This window comes from Lepisma saccharinum, chromosome 1, assembly GCF_977018435.1.
Source record: "Lepisma saccharinum chromosome 1, izLepSacc3.1, whole genome shotgun sequence".
NCBI classification, from domain to species: domain Eukaryota; kingdom Metazoa; phylum Arthropoda; class Insecta; order Zygentoma; family Lepismatidae; genus Lepisma; species Lepisma saccharinum.
In genome coordinates, this window is record NC_139229.1 from 14514109 (window position 1) to 14535890 (window position 21782).

General features: G+C 37.5%; 1 protein-coding gene across 3 annotated transcripts in view; it reads right to left on the reverse strand.

Moving 5' to 3' along the window:
* Window positions 1-18246, reverse strand: part of Prim1 (DNA primase small subunit) — a 33157-nt gene extending 14911 nt beyond the window's left edge. Inside the window, exons 1-6 of one of the 3 annotated variants that reach the window (XM_083118763.1) lie at window positions 18155-18246; window positions 13019-13129; window positions 12685-12841; window positions 11167-11342; window positions 3891-4089; window positions 2452-2662 (exon numbers count right to left, since the gene is read on the reverse strand). In XM_083118763.1, the coding sequence (XP_082974889.1) occupies window positions 2452-2662; window positions 3891-4089; window positions 11167-11342; window positions 12685-12841; window positions 13019-13118 (843 nt within the window). In that variant the 5' untranslated portion in view covers window positions 13119-13129; window positions 18155-18246. Of the gene's footprint in view, window positions 1-2451; window positions 2663-3890; window positions 4090-11166; window positions 11343-12684; window positions 12842-13018; window positions 13130-17909; window positions 18131-18154 lie in introns of those variants that run through there. The other 2 variants (XM_083118937.1, XM_083118850.1) reach the window with 2 other exon arrangements.
* Between the last annotated feature and the right edge of the window lie 3536 nt (window positions 18247-21782).

A 21782-nucleotide genomic window follows, 5' to 3' on the forward strand; every position in this document is an offset into this window, starting at 1 on the left:
CAGTTCATCTAAAGTTTTCTAACAAACATTTCGTAATGTTACCAAATATACAATACTATTGTATGGATCGAGAATTATTAAGACTTTTAACTCTGAGTTATTTACATAAAGTATTATAGTGAGTTTTTCTACAAGACCACTATTTTTATTTTTCAAAAATAGATTTATTGCTATATTATGTAAGTTTACAGGTGCTACTCTTCCCAAGATATATCAAATCAAAAATATCCAATATGGCGTACTCATTTCAAGATGGCGGCCATCAGCACGCAGATGGTGATTGGCTACTCGACTGAACATGTCTTAAGTGGTATATGAATTGATTCCACCAAGTCTCATGCTTTTATCAAAAAGTCAATGATTCCAGACTTAACCGCCGGTCTGTGATAAAGATGCACTTTATTGGTGCTGTCCTCCATTTGGAGACACATTTTATGGCGCATCTTTCATTAAAATATATTAAAACTGATATCGTTTTAAAGCTTATAAATTAGGTTACAACTTTTATTCGAAACAATTTTTTGTCATTTAATTTGTTCAAAAGTTACAAGGCAAAAACTTCAGAAAGTACTAGAAAAAATTCACTTTTTGAAGATTATTTTTTAAATTACGGCAAAATCACCAACATTATCGAAATATTAAACAGAATCTTTTTTGTTGCCCATCGAATGAGGATTAAGACTAAAAAAAGATTACCTGCCTACAACCATTGGTTACGGAGATATGGGTCAATAACTGAGAGTCTGCAAAATTGATGTTTGGGGGGGAGGGGGTGCTGGGGGGGAAGCACCGCGAGGAGGGGATTTTTTGCACTACTAGTAGTGACCAAAATTCAGCTTTTACGGAATTATTCCCGACATGAAACCTTTATTGACTGGGCTATAAAGTGAGAGAAATATCTTCTGCATTTTGGATGTGAATTAACCATATGTGGAGTTTTACAAATTGAAGAATGGAAGCCATCTTGTAAACCTGGTTGAAGAAATTGACATATTGAGTATACTCAGATTTAGAACTGATGCATGCTAATATATACTCTATCTCAAAAGGGAATAACAAAGAAATATTTTCTCTATTTAAATTACATTTATATGTTATAAATGGTCTTGTTAATGAATGCATAATTTGATGCTGTTGTAACTTTTGTTTTTTCTTGTTTTTTATCAATATAATTTGCATAAAAATGCTTATAATTGTTTGAACATAAACGTTATTCCTCAGCATATGTAAGCAGGTATTCCTTTTCAACAGATATGCGTAGCTTCCTATTGTGCTATAACATTAATTTGAATTCTGACAGGTATATGCATAAAATGATGTGCCAATCAGGACTTCATATTTCACTGAGGGCATTTATCAAAATGATTGATTAGTGAGATAGATTAACTGAATTGTCTTCTCGATATTTAGTCTCACTGTCTGCTTCTCTCATATCTTCTTTTTTCATTTTATCGTATTACAGGGCTCCAAATCATAGTTTAAGATTTGGATGATATTTGGCATGATGGATCAATCATGTCCGGAAGACTTGTATTCCAAATATTAGGTTCCCCTGAGAAATGGTTCTAGAGCTTCAGCCTGTGGAAGAAGGTGGTGCTCAACAGACTCAAATCTGAGAAATGAGCCTCTGAGCTAACTTCAGGACTCGATAACTTAGGAATTATTGATCACAGCCCTGCAATGCTCACACATCCAACGAATCTCAACCCAAAGAACACACACATCGTATCAAAATACCCTCAGCTTGTATACATTAGCAAATAAAAAATCCGACATGTGCCTTAAAAAGTCTTACATGCCAAAACATGCATATTTTGTGTGCCTGAAGTTACAACTGTAATCAACCCAGGAACATAGTATGTATTATGTTTTCTAGTAACCCTGATGTTGGCTCAAGGGAGACACATTAGGCTGCCTCCATATCTAGCTCATGGCTCACGTTACATGTGACTGAAGATACAAAAAAAATAATTGAAAAATTACCAGAAAATAGTGGATTTTTGAAATTGTGTACTGTGAAAGGGACAGATGATATGCAAGCCAAGTTGCATGCACTACATAATCAGACCTTCCCCTAATGAGTGCCAAAATACCAACTTGCTATTGCAAGGCAATATTGCACAGTAAAGGTTTAAAAACATGTGTTGGATTAGATGACCATATTTTGGTGTAACAACTAGAAAATTTGGCTAGGGTTGAACTGACACCCATACCTAGGCTTCAACATTATAACAGTTGCAAGCTATCAAAATAGTGATAATTCATTGCAATTATACCATATAAATCTACTATAGATTTTACTGCTGTAGATTTTTCTGGATGAGTTCATTTCATTGAATAACAATTGCAAGTGACAATAAAAAACTTATGCCCATCATCAAAATGGAACAGAAATAAAAAATAAAAAAAAACAGTTGAGTTCACTGCAACCAGTGAATTAGGTTGACTTACCTCATTTTTTATATTCGAGACTTGCTTCTCCAAAACTTGCCATCGGTCTTTCGATGTGTTGCACTGTTTCATTTCCACTTGTACCGTTTGTCTGATAGAATCATCCGGAATCAACTTCAGAACCTTCTGCATTTCTTCTGCTGTTCCCAGAATATCCTGTTCTTGCAGACACATCACTTCAAAATGATTCTTGATGATATTTATGGCACGGCTAAAGAGAAACCATAATTTAATAAGAGTGTAGCTTTCTACATTATTATTAATTAATATAAATGCCATTCAGATTTCATTACTACCTAAGTGGATTGATATAAATTGGATGATTTTTATAGGCAAAAAAAGCAAAAATTTTGTGTAGAATAATATACAAAAAACTAACCATGTTAAACCGTAAATATTGTAATTATCATTAAGCTGTAAATAAACATGGCAGCTGATATTTTGCAAACTAAATTATCATTTAAAAACAATAATCCAAAATTCAGCCACAAAGACAAAAAAATTAAGTTACAATTATGTAGTACATCCAGAATGTTTATTTTCATTGGAAGAAAAGTTACGGAAATTATTATAGTTTCATTAACAATTCAACAGGATCTGTTGCCTTTCATGAATATAATTTCAAAAAGTACATCTCTACGCTGGAAGGAACTAGGCACTGTCGATGCCAACAGTGTTTCCAACAAAACTGATCCTATTGCATGATAGAACTGGCAAGATAATCTCACACAGGTAGAACAGCAACTGCGACAAATTTAGGCGAAATCCATTTTTCACCCAGTAGCTCAGTTGATAGATCAATGGCATGGTACGTCAGAGACCCAGGTTCAACTTTTGGTCGAGCCTGCAATTCTTGCTGAAATTTCTACATAGTACATCTGTGTGTTCCAAATCGTAAGGTTATATACTGTTGCGTGACACCAGAATTTCCAGGTACACGATGAAAGGTGCTGGGATGCAAACAGGACTTTTCAATTGGCTCATGTATCAATCTTGTCACAGCGACACAAGAAAGAAGGAAACAGCATTTTAGAGATAAGAAATTGTACTGCTTTCCAGTATAATAATGCAAGTACACAAAACAACTGATTTTCATAGTGTACGTAGGATTTCAAGTGGTCAGTGGAAATGCTGTAACTACTACTACTACTATTGTTCTTGTCATGTAGCAATACAATTAGAATTCATAACCGTAAATTGCTACTAACAATAACTATTATACATTTCAAAAACTAATACAGAGGAACCTATATCTTACATTTTCCTCCATAATACATTGTCTTTATGGTCCCAACATAGCAAAATGCTATAAATTTTTTCTCAATTTTTACATTTTTCTGCATTTTAAGTTTTTTTTCAGCTTGGTTCCCTGAAAAACGTAAAATCAGGGTTCGACTGTACACACTCGAAAAGTAGGCAACCCAACAAGGTGTACAAACCGAATAGACGGGTGTATTTTGTCTCCATGAAGACTGACTTTCTTTGCTTGGTTCTCGCCCCCTTGAACAATCTGGAGGTACTCTGCAACTGCGCTACGAGCCATGCCATCTAAACTCCGAGCCTCTTCATCACACACCCAACAATGGACACCTCTTCTTCCGGAAAATACCCACAGCAGATGTTGGAAGCCAAAGTCCTCTGGAAAAGCAAATACATGATCCATTAATAACCAGTTGCTTTATTTTGTAATTACGCACCTAAATTTTACGTTGCTACATTCATTCTTGCAGAAAGGAAAGAGGTAAATTGTTAGTAGGGAGCAATTTTTAGGTAAACATATTTTTTGTTGCTTCTGAAGTTGTCTATACTCGGTAGAATTTCTCATCATATGAATGTAATTAAATTTACGAAGTCTCATTTCACATCAAAATTGAATAATTTTACCTTGAGCACATAAAAAACACGGACTGAATTGAAAACTCTGGGTGCGTGAGCCCTTAGGCTATTTTGCACCAACCACATTACATGTGACCCAGCCCCTTATCATAAATCAAATGTGTCTGAAGACAAATATTGTTTCCTGGGTAAAAAGCAGAGGCTGTAAAGGGACACTCAGCACATACAAAAACAAAACACACATACAGCCCCACAGATTATTATACTGGCCATAGTTCCAGACCCCGGAGCCTAGTTATTTCGCAAAATGCATTTCAGGGTGTACTACGTGGAAGTGAGGTAGACATTTGGGTGTTCTACGTGGAAGGGTCATGCCTTACACTCCAATGGGTGTTGCTTTAATTACCACCAACATAAGTTAACCATGGTGGAGAGGACAATCATCACCACCACCTTTGTTAAACGTACCATCACTGCATTCACCTGAAGGGACAGAGTCTTGCTAACTAGTTTCTCATTCAGTCTCCACATCTTGTGAAGGTTACGTAACGGGCCTGTGCTACGAAAACTCAAAAAGTCTCGAAATCTACAGGCAACGGGTTCAAGACTAAACTATAAGCAGTCCAAATTGGCGAGAGAATAAAATGTCCCAACTTTTACAAATTGATATTCCTCTGCTGCACCCGCTCACTTTCAACATCCAACCCAGTAACCCGTATGACTCTGTAACACTTGGAACGCTAACAGCTACTACAGACTGAACAAAACCCAAAGGATCACAACTACCAAAATTTCACTTAAAAACAAGCGCATACTTATTACGTTAATTTAAAACTGATGTGGGATTAACTGAACACTCTGTCACCAAAAATATAAAGTAATAATTATTTAACTTTCACTGGACAATAAAGGAATACTAAATGCAGGTATTAGAATTTATAGTAAAATTTCAACAAATCCATTGCCCCTAGTTGTACCTAGTCATATCATAAATTATGTTACAAAGTTTAGACAGGGATGGCAACACTGTTTGGCCACGTAACTCCGCAATGTTGGATCAAACAACAACCAGTTCCATTGTGTGTTTGGTTGTGGTAGCGGAAAGGTGAATTTCACTGCGAGTCAAATGGAGTGGGGTGTATACGAGAACTGTGTGGCAGTAATCGCACTGCACAAAGTTGGCAAATCACCACTGGACATTTTCAACACCCTGAAAAAGCTGAATATCAGCAGGATGTTCGTGCATCAGACCATCAACAGATTCTGTGACACAGGGACAATTGAGGACCGCCCCAGGAAAGGTAGACCTCGCAGCGTGAGAAGCCAGAAGGTCATGAAAGCCAGTGGCGGCACGGATTCGATGAAATCCTGTGAGGAAATAAGCAGTGATGGCTCGAGAGCTGAACATTTCGAAAATGTCGATGTCGCGTGTGCTCCGAAGTGAGCAAGATTATCGGCAAAAGGACTGGTCACTTCCTCACTCCACAGCTTAAGGTCCAGAGGGAGCAGAAAACAAAAAGACTCCTTCAGTATTACACAAATGGTGGCCACAGGAGGAAAAAATCTTCACGATTGAAGAGTCTTACAATCATCAAAACAACCATGTTTATGCCTCGACATCCCAGGAAGCTCATGTAAACATGCCATGGATCCTCAGAGGTCATCATAGTTTGGTGGGGGGTTTCGAACGATGGCACAACTGAGTTCCACTTCTGTGAACATGGTGTGAAAACATCTGCAAAAGTGTACCAAGCGACAGTATTGGAGCCACTTATAACCAATGTACCAATTACCTGATGTACGAACTGTCATTAACATCGGTCTTTCTAAGCATTCCCCCAAGATTTCATTTTCCTGCTCTCTGAGAAAAGACGGCTGTCTCAAGAAACCAGCATTCTTTCCCATGAAGCCCCGCATATATCACCGCCCCTACTCCAAGGTGAAGGAACCAGTGTGTCTCGCAATAAACTCCCATATCTGTCCCGTCCAAATTCGGCTCACGTCAACATAAATTCAAGCCCAGATGGAGCCTATCGCGGAACTTCGGGCATTTTAAAATTTAAAAACCCAATGAAGACTTTGCCCCTCGTCAGAAACAAAGATCCTCTGTTCTGTTTGCAGGTGGCCAGGCTCAGAATCGAGACAATTGCTCTACACATGGCGGTCTCGACGAGACGCATAACTTCCACGATCACCGCCGGCCCGTCTGGCTCAGTGACAGCTCAGTGACAAGAGTAAATAGTACAGAATCTTGAACTACAACCCTGCCAGAACATTTCTCTTCGTATCTCTTCGCTTCAGTGGGATTTTGGCAGCCAAGGCATAACTTTAACGAAGTGTCCCAGTTGTGAGCAATAAAAATTAATTAGAACAAGATACTTTTCTTTCTCGAGATCAGCTCTCAAACAAGGTGCTATTGTGTTTTTGTGCTACGCGAATATCACCCCTCAGTGTAAAGATTTTGGCCCTTACATGCAGAAGTGACCACGGGTGGGCGGAGCTAAAAGTTCGACGGCCAATAGAGTGAAGGACAATTCTTCCGGGAAGGAAAGAAAAAGACGAAGTAAGGACTTAGCAGAGGCAGTTCGATATTCACAGTTTTAGAGACACAGTGCCAGATTAACAGTTAAAACTTTCAGATCGAGACTCTCGATTCAGCACCTTTGTAGGTCAGAGAGGAATTGTTTTCTCTTCTCTTGACCAAGTCTAGATTCATAGCTTTGAGATTTCAAACTTAAACTTTAACTGGTTAGGCAATGGTGCTCGAATATAGTGTTTACGTGCAACGCCGACCATCAGCGGTCTGCGCTGCTAACTTGTTTTGACCCGGTGCATCGCGGGTCTGCGATAGTGTGTTGTTCTTAATGGTGCTTGTGTAGGCGAGCGACGTTGTAAGTATTTCAACAGTAATGTATTAAATTATGTCATAACATGTTTCCGTGTTCAGTGTTCTGATTTCTGATTCTTGATTTCCGATTTCTGATTCCTAATTGTCATGGTAATTTTGGCTAGTAAATGAAGACCGATGTATAAGGAACTTGATCGTCCTTTTCCATCGGCCGAACTTTTGGACCATAGACACGGTGAATAATACCGTGTCTTAATTCTAATGGTACATTTAAATTTCTATTACATGAATGAACATCCATGCCTTAAATAACGAAACGTTGGTTCGAACCCTAAACGCCACCCAATTTAATTTTTAATTCTTAATATACACTTGTGAAATCGTTGATCCACACCACGTTCAACAATGAGCCGTGGAGCTTCCAGCAGGACTTAGCACCGTCCAACAAGGAAAAGACCACTTAGGAGTGACTTCAGAGGAGTGTGCCTGATTTCCATGCTCCGGCTGATTAGCCCTCCAGCGGCCCCATCCTCAGCCCATTGTACTACAGGTTGTGGTCCGAGGGAAGATACATCCAAACCTTGCGAGTCTCGAGTGTTCTCTTGTGAAGGCAGTGGCAGACTTACCCTCAGAGACTTCGGGCCTGTGTAAAGGCCAGAGGTGGCCATTTTAAACCATGACTGGTGCTCTGTGTTGGCAAGACCTGTACCATTGTAACATCCAAATATTAATACATTAGCTTGCTCACTGTGCCTGTAGTTCACTATTAACTTTGTAACGAATTTATGATATGACTAGGTATATGCAATCAGGCATGCACCGATGCTAAGAAGATTGTATGGATGGAAGCCCACTCTTATTACTTAATACCCCATTGTGTAAGACAAAGTGTGACCCTCAAACAGGATATATATTCTTGACAATATTGACCAGACACGCACTTCCCCTTGAAGGTTATGCAACAGTGTCAACATTCAGTTGACTAAAACAAATGGCAACAAAGCCCAGTATACTCATGAGAGATTTCCCCACTGAAAGAGAAGACATCATTAGTACATGAGTTATACACAAACATGATTGCACAATATACTGTATATATTCAATTATGCATATCATACGAACAGATTACTGGGAATCTGTCAAAAATGAAAGAAAAATATAATGTATTAGATTCCTTGTTATGTCAAATATACTTGTATCTGTGAGAACAGTATGTAATTTATCAATGAGGAGAGGTAAAGAAAAATATAATGTATTAGATTCCTTGTTATGTCAAATATACTTGTATCTGTGAGAACAGTATGTAATTTATCAATGAGGAGACATTAACAGGACATACCCTGTATCTTGCAACTCATGGAAAGCTCAACCATTCAATGTTAGTTTCAAATACTGTTTTAGTTTATTTCTTTCCTACAACCTTTAAATTAGAATTGCCAAAATTGAACACTTCAAATTTAATGTCAGATGGTGTATTTGAATGTAATATGCACACTTATACATCTAACTCTTATTCACCTGAGTAGTATCTGTAACAATGATTCTGATTCTACAGCAATTTGTGTGCATTCAGCTTACTCGGCATGAGTTCCATATATTTACTATAATCATACACTGTCAATGGCCATGACTGAACATCAATCATACCTAAAGCATACTAGCTTATGGTGCCACATAACGTGTATTCACAGATAGGCAACAATTAAATTTCCTGCACAGCTTTTTTACAATAGAAATAAATCTTGGTAGAAATTAGCTTGATAAAACTAATACACCAATTACATCATGACTTGATCCTTACTTGATCTACCAATAGTTACATACAACAGTGTACGTTTACATGAAAACTCGCGTTACGTCTACACAGTTTATCACACTTGGAATTATATGAAAAGCCGATCGTTATCACTCGACCTAGGATTTTTAGGTTCTAAAAAGTGTGCTTTTAGATACCTAAAATAGGTTCTAAAAATCCAAAAATAGGTTCTAAAAATCCTAAGTTAGGATCAAAAATTCCTGAAGTAGGTTCAAAAAAAGTTAAAATAGTTCAAAATTCCTGAAAAATGATGATTATGTATAGTCACCAGCAATGAAAATGGGACACCTATATCCTGAAATACGCATAATGGTATGTGTGCTGCCTAACCCTACGGCGATGGCAGAAGTTACCATTGGAAATTTGCTATTAAAATCCACTCCTCGCTGTATAGTTAGGCAACAGTCTTTTTTCATGTTATCTATCCACAGTCAAACTCCGCAATTTCGTCTGCGAGGATCATCGTAGATGTTGAAAATAATCTTTCAACATAAACATAGTCAGCGGTGCAAACTTCAATGTTGAAATGTTAGTTTGCAAGAAGTGAATGCCACAAAGCACCAAAGTGACGTGGAAGTGAGCAAGACCACACATATCAGAAGTTTGCACTTTGGGCTGTACAGGTATCAGTGGCACCAGACATTTTGCTTTGTTTAGAGCTTTGAAAAATCACCATGGATTTGGAGGAAGGGAAACCGACAGAGAGTACATTTCAAACACGTTCGTCATTGATTTTTTTCGTGACTAAACAAAGCAAATAGGCTACCTCTGTATTACAAAAATCCTGTGAAAAATTTAAAACCCTAAGTGCATAAACCTAAAATAGGTTCTAACAAGCATAAAAATTCATCAGTCGTTTCCTTTTTTGCAGCGAAACACTGACATAACTTATTATTTCTTACATACCTGTAAAGGGGAAAAAAAAGGTTAAAAACCTAAAATCTGACGTCTAGCTATCACCCACAAGGGTGGATGATGTTTTACATGGTATATTGATACATGCTTTGTAAATTCACAATGCTTGCTTGCAGCATAAAAATTACCCATCACTTATATTTGAAAATGATAAGTTCAAAGCAACACTATAACTTTTGTGTCTTTGCTCAAGGAACGTAAGCATTGAATGAATGGAGATTAAGTGTATGTGCATTTACCAGACCGTGGACATATTTACATTTACTATACACATAGAAATCACGATAGATTCTCCCTGAAATAAACTTCGTTTGAGATACTTGTGATTTTAACACATCGATCGATGGCTGACATGGTTCGAAAACCAAGTTTTTTTCAAAATAGCATACAAAATAGGCGATGATGCCAACATGATCGCAATTGTACGATATGGTAAAAGGCATGAGAGTACGTACACTTATAGTTTTGCACAAAGTTATGTACTTAAAATGTATTCCATAACGTGACGTTCACGAATTTCTTCTTAGTGAAAAGAAACAATATCTTACCTCATGTGCGAGCATACCAGCATGGATGATGCAATCATTGGTCCACCTTTCTTCTTACAACAGGTGATTCCCACCTACCTCGCAAGTTTATCATCTCCTGTACCTACTGCAACTGGTATCTGTCAAGCTGAGCACCTGTAATTCAACCATACACTGTTGGATGTGTGCAAATTTTGGCAATATGCACGCCACTCAACCCGATGTGCATCCTTTCATCTCCATTCTTCTTTCTCGAACCGTTCTTTCCCCCCGCAACTCACGTTGTACCAAATGTCCCGAAGCACGCATTGCATTTAGCCAACTTGGCAACTGTTAGGGATGCTATCATTGCAAAATTTATTTAAGAACAAATAATGCCATGGAATTTAACAATGACATATCATTGTAGAACAACACATTTCCACCTTGCTTCATATGACAATTTAGATACTTTTAAGAAATGGAAAACAAATGTCCCAAATGTTTAATGCCATCTAGCGAGAAACACCCGTATCAGAGTTAATTGCTGACTAAGCAGGTCTGCCATCTTTCGAGATTTTGCAACACTACTAGGATGATACAAATTCTCCCAAGGCACATATTAAACAAACACTTACACCTTTTGTCTCCGTCCTGTGAAGACTTAGGACGAATGCCGGACTATAATTGGGAGTGCATAGTCCGAGTGTCGTCATAGTTAATATTACAGTCAATACAGAATGACCTCTACATTACATTACAAGTTTTCATAAAACTAAAAAGCAATTCTGTACCTCTAAGTGCAGTGTCCAATATTTTTACTGCTAGCACCAGAAACCTCCAACACTTCTGACACACTTCGGCTCCACTACAGCATGTTCTCACATCATCATAGTCCGTCATATCTATATCAAACACTAACTCCTTCTCCTGGGGATTGAACACAGGTACTGTCCGATGATCTTTCGGCCTGGGAAATAAATCTTGATGAAAGTTAACGCTTGCATTCTTCTTACACAAGAATATCAACATGACATCTAATGAACCATGACTATGGGCAAAAATGGTTGTATACTTCGATATAATTTGGCTGTTATGAAATTTATTGAATGCCAATCAACAGCGTATGAATGGTGACAATGAGTCACAAAAATAAAAAAGAATCATTGTGTGTAAGAAGAAATATCAACCATGTTTGTGGCATGAATTTAATTTGCATTGTGAAAATCATCCCGCATTAACCGATCTTTGGAATAAAAGCTGATTACAATATCTATAATCTGACAAATTTCTTACACATTTAAAACTGAAAGTAATCAATAACTGTAAGAGATAAAACAAGTGGAAATAAACTGAAGGATGCTTACTAAGATTGGTATGGTTCAAAGTTAAAGTGTTCAAATTCAAGAAATAATGTTTCTTTTATATTCCAAAGCTTGCTTACTAAGATTGGTATGGTTCAAAGTTAAAGTGTTCAAATTCAAGAAATAATGTTTCTTTTATATTCCAAAGCTTTTGAAAGTACCATGATCTAGCAGCTCAATTGCAACTACTTCCTAATAATTGTCGTACGAGAAAACATGTAATATTTATCAAAAGCTGCATTTTTACATACTAAATCTAGTAATATTTCTTCAACAAAGACTGGATATATCGATAGTATATAATTACCAACTTCCTTCTTTAAAACTAGGTGTGAATCAGTGGTGTATTCTCCCATGTTACCTGATTTACTGCTGGTAAACCAACTTTTTTCATATAATATATATATATATTTTGAACATTTGAAGTTATCAGACTTCGGTTTGCTTTACTTGCATGCCTGCTTCGGCATTTTATTTATATTATATCTAATTAATATAGAATACATATATTCAATAAATAAGAATTATTGTGGTAAACCAGGTCAAACTGTCAGAATACACCATTGGTGTTAATAGTTCAAATACCCAATGAAACAAAAAATAAAGTAGAATATATATAAACAGTGTTAGGAGGAAGTTTTACTTGTCCACTTGGAAACAAGTATTGGGTGTAGAACTTTGAAAAGAAATGCTCCAATCATGCCTTCAGAGCAAGCAGCCTTGACTTTGGTCCCGGGTGGGGCCTAGAAAATTTCAGAGGGAAGAATTGGAGCTTCTTGAAAGCAAAACTATCATACTAGTTTCGAAAGCTCAAAAGCAGTAGCGATAAAACTCGCTAACCATACGTCTCCCAAATAGAGGCTGCTCAACAGGCTTTGGCCCAGAGTTTAGTTCTATATGTTAAAATCGGAACTGAAATGAAATATCACATTATTTCAATTAGCCTACCTGAAGGAATATATAGCTCCAATATCTATCTTGAAAGGACACCTTTTTTGGATTTCCTTTTCCATTTCTTCTTGGTTGGCAAAAGATTGATATCGGATATACACATCATCTGCCAAAGTGAAGGAAAATTCACGATGCTGGAAATAGTTCGGATTCACTGTGAAGAAAAATATACATTCTCATTACAACATACCAGCTTCTAATTGAATACCCATACTTTATTTATAAATAGAAAAAAAGGCACATTGCATTTAGAAAAATATTCAAAGAAACAAAAAGTTTGCGAGGAGTTACAGGAAAGGAAAAATAATTTTTGATTACAATAAGCACTTACAATTGCCATAACTCAGCCATCTGTAATATGGTCCATATGGAAAAAGTCTCTTGTAATACAGCGGCAGAAGGTCAGGTAGCACATCTGGGTTAAACTCCATCGCTTGTATTCCTGTAAAATAACAATACATGAAACGAGTTAAATCAAAAGAATTTTTGTTTTTTTCTTACACACAGAAAGAAAACGTATCACAATCTAATTTTCAAAAAGTCCATGTCATTCCATGTTAGTGTGAGAATCAAAGGGACGTAACTCCAATTTATCAAATTTACAGGAGGGGGGAAGCAATGGTAACAGTTCCGTATGGGCACAATGCATTTCTTCATTTTTACAGAAGAAACTACTTATGGAAATGAGTTTCTGTAGCATTTTCAAAGTTCGTGGAGGTATTTTCTTTCATCGTGGAATATTTTTGACTGGGTACTCATGTATTTTTGACGAGAAATATCTCACCAATGCACAATTGCCGTTCCTTTTATTTGCTTGCTCTACGTGAACCGGATGCTGTGTACGTTTGATGTCGTAACCCCCTGTCAGTGTTTCCAACCACGTCATTGTTTTGCAAGAAGTAAAGGTGATTTTTTTTAAAAGCTGCATTGTTTTATGAACAAAATTTTAACTATGCTTACCTAACCTAACCCAACTTAACCTTATCAGAAATGGTTCATGGGGCTATCAGTGAATGGTTTGTGGGGCTACCTGTGCAAGCAATTAAATGCACAGGTAGCTGCACAAACCATTCACGGATAGCCCCACGAACCATTTCCGGAAAGGTTAGGTTAGGCAAGCATAGTTAAATTTTTATAAAAAAATACGTTCATAATGAACAATTTGCACACGTGACTAACACGAAAGTAGGTATTTTTCAGTGAAGAAGGTTGGAAACACTGCATACCCACTGATGAAGCACAAAGTGACTCAAGCGGAGCCCGCCATATTGTGTGTTACGGAAGCGAGAAAAGGAAGAACAATAATTAATGTTAATGTGAAAAATTGAAGTTTTTTCCATGAAAAAAGCAAAATGCAACCTTAAAGAATCTTTCGCAATGGAGAATGCGTTAAGTACGAATGTTAAAAATGCCGAAATAAATGAGTGAGAAGTGTTGTGCCCATACGGAACTGTTACCGCTATGTATTCTTAGGAATATGTCTGTCTCTTAAAAAGAGTCAGTAAATTAGGGATACGTGATTCCACCTTAAGGATTACAAGTGGAGATAGTCGACCTGAGTCCGAATAGAGCTTCTGAGAGGACAAAAGAAATAAAACCAAAAACCACATTTTTGGAGTTAAGTTCCTCTGGTTCTCATATGGCGAAATTATACAAAGAATTATCGTTGGAAGTTAATCACAAACCACTTGTGATAAGTGTTAGGCAGCAATTACTTTTTCTTACTCTTAATCAAATATGATAAATTCAAAAGGAAATACAGAGAGATAATTTCAAGTAACACAGCATATTCAATATACTCAGACTAGAAAATCTAAATATGGAATAAGGGGAGGGCTATACAGAATAACACGCCTTTGCACATGAAATCATGAATTACCAAGGAATAAAATAGTTTTATTTTCACAAATTCACTGCTTATCTTACTACAATTACATTATACAGAAAGGCAGAGCAAGTAGTGCTTGTGTAACTGATGTAGGCCTATCTGTTGTTTTATAGATACTCTAGGAAGGAATAAAGTGTTCTAAAAACCTGAAACGATGATTTTCCGCCCTGCACGTTTTTCCTGCATATATTATTAATTATATTGGTAAATTTCCCATATCTGGAAAATGGATTTCTTCAAATTTACAGGAGAAATGACTTACCGAATGTAGTTTCTTTGGTACTATTATCGTATGAAGGAAACACCTACGAATCATATATTTCGGACTTCTTTACATTGCTAACGTGTTATTTTCGAATGCGGAACATTTCTTAAGGTGAAATAATGCATTTCTAACTAAGATAATGTCTATTTCATCTATTTACGAGTACTTACTGTTACTTGTTGTTTAGAATCTGTAACACATTATGGCCGTGATAGGGTACTGATTTAGGGGGCGTTCCGAGTGTGTTTTGTCGATTTATGCAGTGATGCAACCTCGTTCACCGGAAAATATCTACTTTCGTGCCCGGATTTGAAATTATGCTAACACGTCGCAAACCATTGACGTTACCCCACAAACCATTCATGTTAGCCCCAAAAACCATTCATGTTAGCCCCCAAAACCATTCATGATAGCCCCCAAAACCATTCACGATAGCCCCAAAAACCATTCACGATAGCCCCAAAAACCATTCACGATAGCCCCAAAAACCATTCACGATAGCCCCAAAAACCATTGTCCGTAAGGTTAGGTTAGGCAAGCATAGTTAAAAAAAAAAATAAAAAATACTCGACACGTCGTTCTAGTGAAAACACGGGGAGGCTGAAACACTGGCTATGGGGTTGCATCATCTTAACACATGGAACATTGCACTCTCGTGCAGAAAGCAAATGGTGGGAGCAGAAACAGCATGTTGGACAGAGATTTTCGCAGAAAACAACACGCATTCACATTAAAATAGATCAAATCTACATTCAGGAACTTCCACAATGCTAAAGAAAATGATTTCCATAAGTACTTTCTCCTGTAAATTTGAAGGAATCCGTTTCCCTCATACGATAATGTTACCATTTCTTTATAGTTGTGGAAGTTTGGAGAAGTGTTTTCTCGCATCATTCACTGAATTTTGCCGGTAAATCATCTATTTTTCAATATAAATGTCTGACCGAAGCACGAAAGCTCTTGCATCCATTTACATCCAGGTGGATGTAGCCTGTGTGTGATGACGTATTCCCGGTCAGTGTTTCCAAACACGTGTTTTTGTAACTGAAGAAGGTACGTTTCCGCAAATGGTTTGTGGGGCTGCGTAGGTATTTTTGGGTGCAGTGGGGTGGAAACACTGCATGCCGAGTACGGTAGTGAAACTGTGACCGCCATTTTTTGCGTGTTACCAAAGGCTGTAAATGTCTGTTACATCGGAGACACATTTCTTGATTTTTACTTATGGAAATGAGTTTCTGTAGTATTTTGAAAGTTCTTGGAGGTATTTCCTCACCGTAGAATGCTGCACAACAAGAAAGAAGCACTTATGATATAATAAACTTGCATTTTGTGCAAAGCGACAACATTATGCCGTTGTTTGCATTATGTACCTGCAGATGGCGCAGTCATGCAGTCTCGCCAGTGTTTCCAAACGTGCGTTATTTTAACCAGAATTTTTTTTTAACTATGTTTACCTTACCTAACCTTGCCGGAAATGGTGCCGGGGCTATCGTGAATGGTTTTTGGGGCTATCCGTCAATGGTTTGTGATGACATAATGAACACGAAAGTAGGTATTTTTCGGTTAAGAAGGTTGAAACACTGCATACCCACTCCAAATTGACATAACACAAGCAGGACGCGTGATGATCCACAGCCGTGCACGCCATATTGTATGTTCCGCAACGGAAGAAAGGACCCAAAAGAATTACTCGTAATGTGAAAAATCGAAGTTATTTTCATGTAAAAAGCATAATGGCACCTTCAACTATGTTCCGCAATACATAATTGGTAAGTACGAACCATTTAAAAGTAAAAATACCCGATAGAATCGTGTCTCCGATATAACAGACAATTACCCCGAAGGCAAAAATAAACGAAGAAAACTTACTCGATATGTCGCAAATAAAACTTATTTCCGTGAATTAAGCGAAATGCCACCTTCAGCAATGTTTCTCAATGCAGAATACGTAAGTACGAATATTAAAATTGACACAACTAGCTACTTTCAACCGTTTTCCGGACATGGAAAATTTACCATTATATTAAACCACACACAGTGGTTTTCCTAATGTCACATATAGGACCTCATCTGTGGCTCTGGGTTCAATATCCTGTGGGTAGGGTGACCAGATATTTGTTGACCAAAAAGAGTATAGTCTATAGGTTGAAAGTGCGCATGCACAAAACATAAAAAGAAAACAAAAATAAGGGTGGCTATTTGTTATTGCTTCTATTATAGCCCCTATAAAATAGACCTACACTCTACAGATTCAAATTACTTATGGGTCTAATGTAATTAGCTAATTACAAAAAACTTTCTTACCAATGGACAACATCATTCATACTTCTGGGATGATTTTGCTTTCTTGAGTATGTATAAATCGTCCTTAATTGTGGTCATGTCCACATGAAATTTCACTTTTATTACTTGTTCGTGTGTTGACACCAGGAGTGTACGTTTTTCCCCTCGCCAATAAGTTTTTATAACACTGAAGAGTTTTTCACAATCAACATTTGTACCAGGCAGAGTAAACAAGAATTTTATAAGAGGCACAATCACTTTTAAATTTGACCCAGCCTGTATTAACTCTTTGTACAGTGACCTCCACTTACCCATCATTGCTTCTTTTCTCCCCCCCCCCCCCAATCTTCAAGATGTTTTTCAACGGTTTTTGAAATTGTACAGTAAGTGTCAAAAATATCATTATCATTAAATTCCAATGAATTTGAAATATGTCTTGCTTGTTGATGGATATATGAAAATGGCTCTTGAAATTGTTCATAGGAAATTCTTGAGTCAATGAGTAAATACCTCAGTTGTTTGACATCTTCAAAAAAAACGAAGTGACCATGTTTCTAAGTATGGTACTACTTTACTATACCGGAGACACCTATAAATCCGTCTCCGGTATAGTAAAGTGTTACCGAAAAGAGTATAGAGTACATGCACCTCTAAAGGATTATAATACTCTTAAAAAGAGTATGTCTGGTCACCCTACTGTCGGAGCACATTGCACAAATATTCTCATTCTACTTTAAACTGTAGGTCCAATCCCGATAAGCTTATCTGAGCATAAAGTGAACTTACATTTTGATATGCTTGAAGACTTACATCTACACTTCAGAGCTTCTTTGAAATGGAATCCAGGTATTACATAGGCTACGACGGAACAAACTATTTTAACGCCACTATTAATTTCATGCTGAATGAACAGCACCTTAACGCTGTTGTTTTTATCTTCTTCTCTTCTCGCATGCACAATGGAAGTGCATTAGATTATTCACACCAAAAAACTAAAATAGTTGTTATAGCTTATTTCGAATTAACTTTACCTTCGACAATCCTGTGCAAGCAGAACAACAAATTTTAGCGCCAGCCGCCAAGTCACACACAGACTCGCGCCTACACTTCAACCACTGTGTTCAAGTACGTACCTCCACAGTAGTGATGGGTCGTTCAAAAGTAACGACTCTCTCTTGTGAGCGGTGAACGACTCGTTCACCAGAATTGAACGACACGTTCAAAGAGTCTTATGTGTGCCAAGCAAATATTATTGCCTCTCCTTTCCACGAATTTTGCGAGGAAGGCGCATGCGCAAGTGTATACTCGCCTGGCGGCCGGAATTTTTGAAAGAATGCAAGTCGATTCTGCGGGCAGCAAATGGGGACTAGAGAGGAGAGGGGGTCCTCTCTGTTTATTTTCCCTACCCCTAGTTGAGTGAAGCTGGCTGTCCCTTTCTTAAGTTTTGGACTCAGTGTTCGGAATCTCGTAAAAGCCCATGAATTCCTCAAAAATATTAAAATTTTCATTTACAGTTCGAATGCAAAATGTCAATTGTTCACAAGCTTCGTAAACCATAATAGCAAAATATTCCCGACTTTTAATATCTGGTACCAAGGAGCGCAAAATAGATCCCCCTAATATATGAATGATCTCGTTCTGAATGTCATGTGAGAGCCATTTGTAGCCCAAACATCCCATCCACTCTCCTAGTTCATGCACATCTTCTTTTGAAACTCTGTTTAGTAAAAATGTTAACAATACTCATAATTATATACTTAGTATAGTCTATTAGTAATAAGTCATGGTCATAGCCCCCCCCCCCCAAAGGTGATGGTTTAGCAGTCTCAGCCCCCCCCCCAAACTTGATGGTCTAGAACATTTCAAATGTGTATTTAAAGTTAAGTTCATGTGGCACAATTCAGAATAAACTTTACAAGAGAATCAAAATAATAGCTATGATAATAGCTACATTAGATTCTCTTCAGCAAAATTATTTGGGGGCTTTGCCCCCACATCGACAGGGTTGGCAAAATTTATGTTTTTTTAAAAAAAGAATAAAACAAACTGTTTTTTTGTTTTAAACATGAGTTTAAAAAAACATGTTTTAAACAAAAGAAAGTCAACCTTTTCCCAGTAAATTATAGTTAAAGTCGTTAAAGAAAAAATACTCATTTTTATGAGTGTAGCGGCGGCAAGGAGAGTTTATTTACCTTTCGAGATAAGGTTTACCATACTGCAGGGTGTGCGGGACACAATTTTTTGGGTCGGGACGGGAAATTCTTTAAATCCCGACATTCGGGACGGGGAAAATTCTCAATTTCCCGACAAAGTCGGGAAGTTTTCGGGACGGGATATGTTCGAAATTTCCCAAAGCTCTTGAAATCTCGAATTCTACACGTAATTTCCATCTTAAGTGCTTGTTTTTGCACTTCTGGTACAAAACTAACAATTTCCGATAAGTTCCAGACATTTACAATGCAGAAAACGTCGAGAATTGACGACTTTTTAAAACGACTATTCGGTATTTCCCGACTGCTTGGGATCCCGAAAAGTCGGGAAGTCATTTCCCAAAGTCGCGATTGGGCCGGGAATTTTTGCCCCAGGCCCGTAGCCAGGAATTCTTTGTAGGGGGGGGGGCGAAGTCAGTCCTAAAAGTTGATGTCAAGGTAGGATCCGAGCACTTCGAGTTCTGTCGGTCGCGGGGCTTCTTGAGTCTGTTGTGAACAGGGTGCCAATCAGAGCCCCTTCCTGTCAAGGTCATTCCTGCCTGTTAGTGTTGCAACCTATGAATCTGAACTTTGTCAGCGTCATCATGCTCTTCAGCCTGAGTGGCAGCAGACATGTTGCACCGGAAAATTATCATCTTAAATACGATGAAACCTGTAAAACATTCACAGATATTTTATCGGGTGTGGTCCCTCTGATAAAACATCCAATATTCTCAAAATTCTTCGAACGAATTGTGTAAAGCATTGTGATACTGTAAAAACTGAACCTGTTCTGCAACACAAGAAAAATGCTTCATTAAGCAATCAATGTGCCTTTGTTAAGTAGTTAAGTTCAGCATGGCACAATACTTTCAATAATGCTGATAGGATAAATCAATAAAGTTTGTTAAATGACAACGACTCCTTATCACAAGAATATAATTATTCTTTAGATGCTTAAATATATGTACCACCACGCATGTATGTCTTTCCAGTGACTCATTGCAAGAGTAGGCTATTGTGCTTGATTCAATGAAATAAAGTTTTTGAGCGAGGCAGATTCATAATAATAATAAACAATAATGATGATAATAATAATAACCCGTGGCTCGACAGCCCTTGAGGCCGTAAGCCCCTTGGACTATCTCCCAACTGCCAGTCTCCCTCCTACAATTCTACCCAGAGGTGTGGATATATTCAACCGGTAATGGGGTGGCGTGGGGTCAGCACGTCGACCCCCGTCGTTATAGAAGATTTTTATGACCGGTTAACGTTACTCAATTGTAGCTCCCCAATTTCCTCAAGATCGTGGGTTGCCACCGGCCCATATAGAGGCCGAGCAAGGACATATTTAGGGGGGTCCAGGGGGTTCGGACCCCCCCGAAAGACTTATCAAGTACAAAAATTAAATAATAATAAATGTATTCGTTTAACCTTTGTTGTATAATATTCTCTGAACTTATTGGAAGCCAAGGGTTATATTGGGATCATACGGCTTTGAAGAACAGGAAGGACGTATTTAGGGGGTCTGGACTCCCTCCCCACCCAAAACATTTATTATGTATGAAAAATAAATAATGAAAATATACTCGTTTAGCATTTGTTGGATAATTTCCTCTGAACGTATTAGAAGACAAGGATTATATTAGGATCATACAGCTTTGAAGGACAGGAAGAACGTATTTATGGGGGGCAGGGGTTCGGACTCCCCGAGAGACTTACCAAGTACTAAAATTAAGTAATGAAAATATTAACATTTGTTCCATAATCGATGGTTATTAATTTCCTCTGAACTTTTAGAAGGCAAGGATTATATTGGCATCATACGGCTTTGAATGACATTACAAAGAAGATTTATGTACACTACTACTCAAAATAATATACATAAAATATTAAACAGAAATTACTTTCTCCAACTACATGTAACATCATTTTTGATATTCTATAAATATTCAATTATTCATTTATTTGACATTAATTTAATTGCCACGGCATTTGTTTTTATGTAAATTATTCCGATTTTAAGTACAGGTAAGCTACGTAATGAATATGCTCTGTTATATCTCTATTCTTAAACAGTCTTTTTGCCTATTCGTGTAATAATATAATATTAATATAATTATTTTAATTTAATTATTATTATTACTTTTATTATTATTATTATTATTATTATTCCTGAGACACTTGGTTCGGACCCCGCCCCCCGAAACATATTTCTAGATACGTGTCTGAGGCCGAGAACCCAGAGACAACCCAGGTGGACTCGAACTCATGCCGTCCCGCAGTCGAAGCCCATAGCACAGCGCCTTAGACCGCACGATCACGGAGGAGGACGAGGCAGATTCATATGAACCAAATATAGCCAAAAATGATAATTGTCCTCAAAATGACAAAAGTGTATTTACCTGTTAAAATTTTTGATTCTTCGAAAGGTTTGTTAAGGAGTTGAGTTCGTGTTTTAAGTCCACTT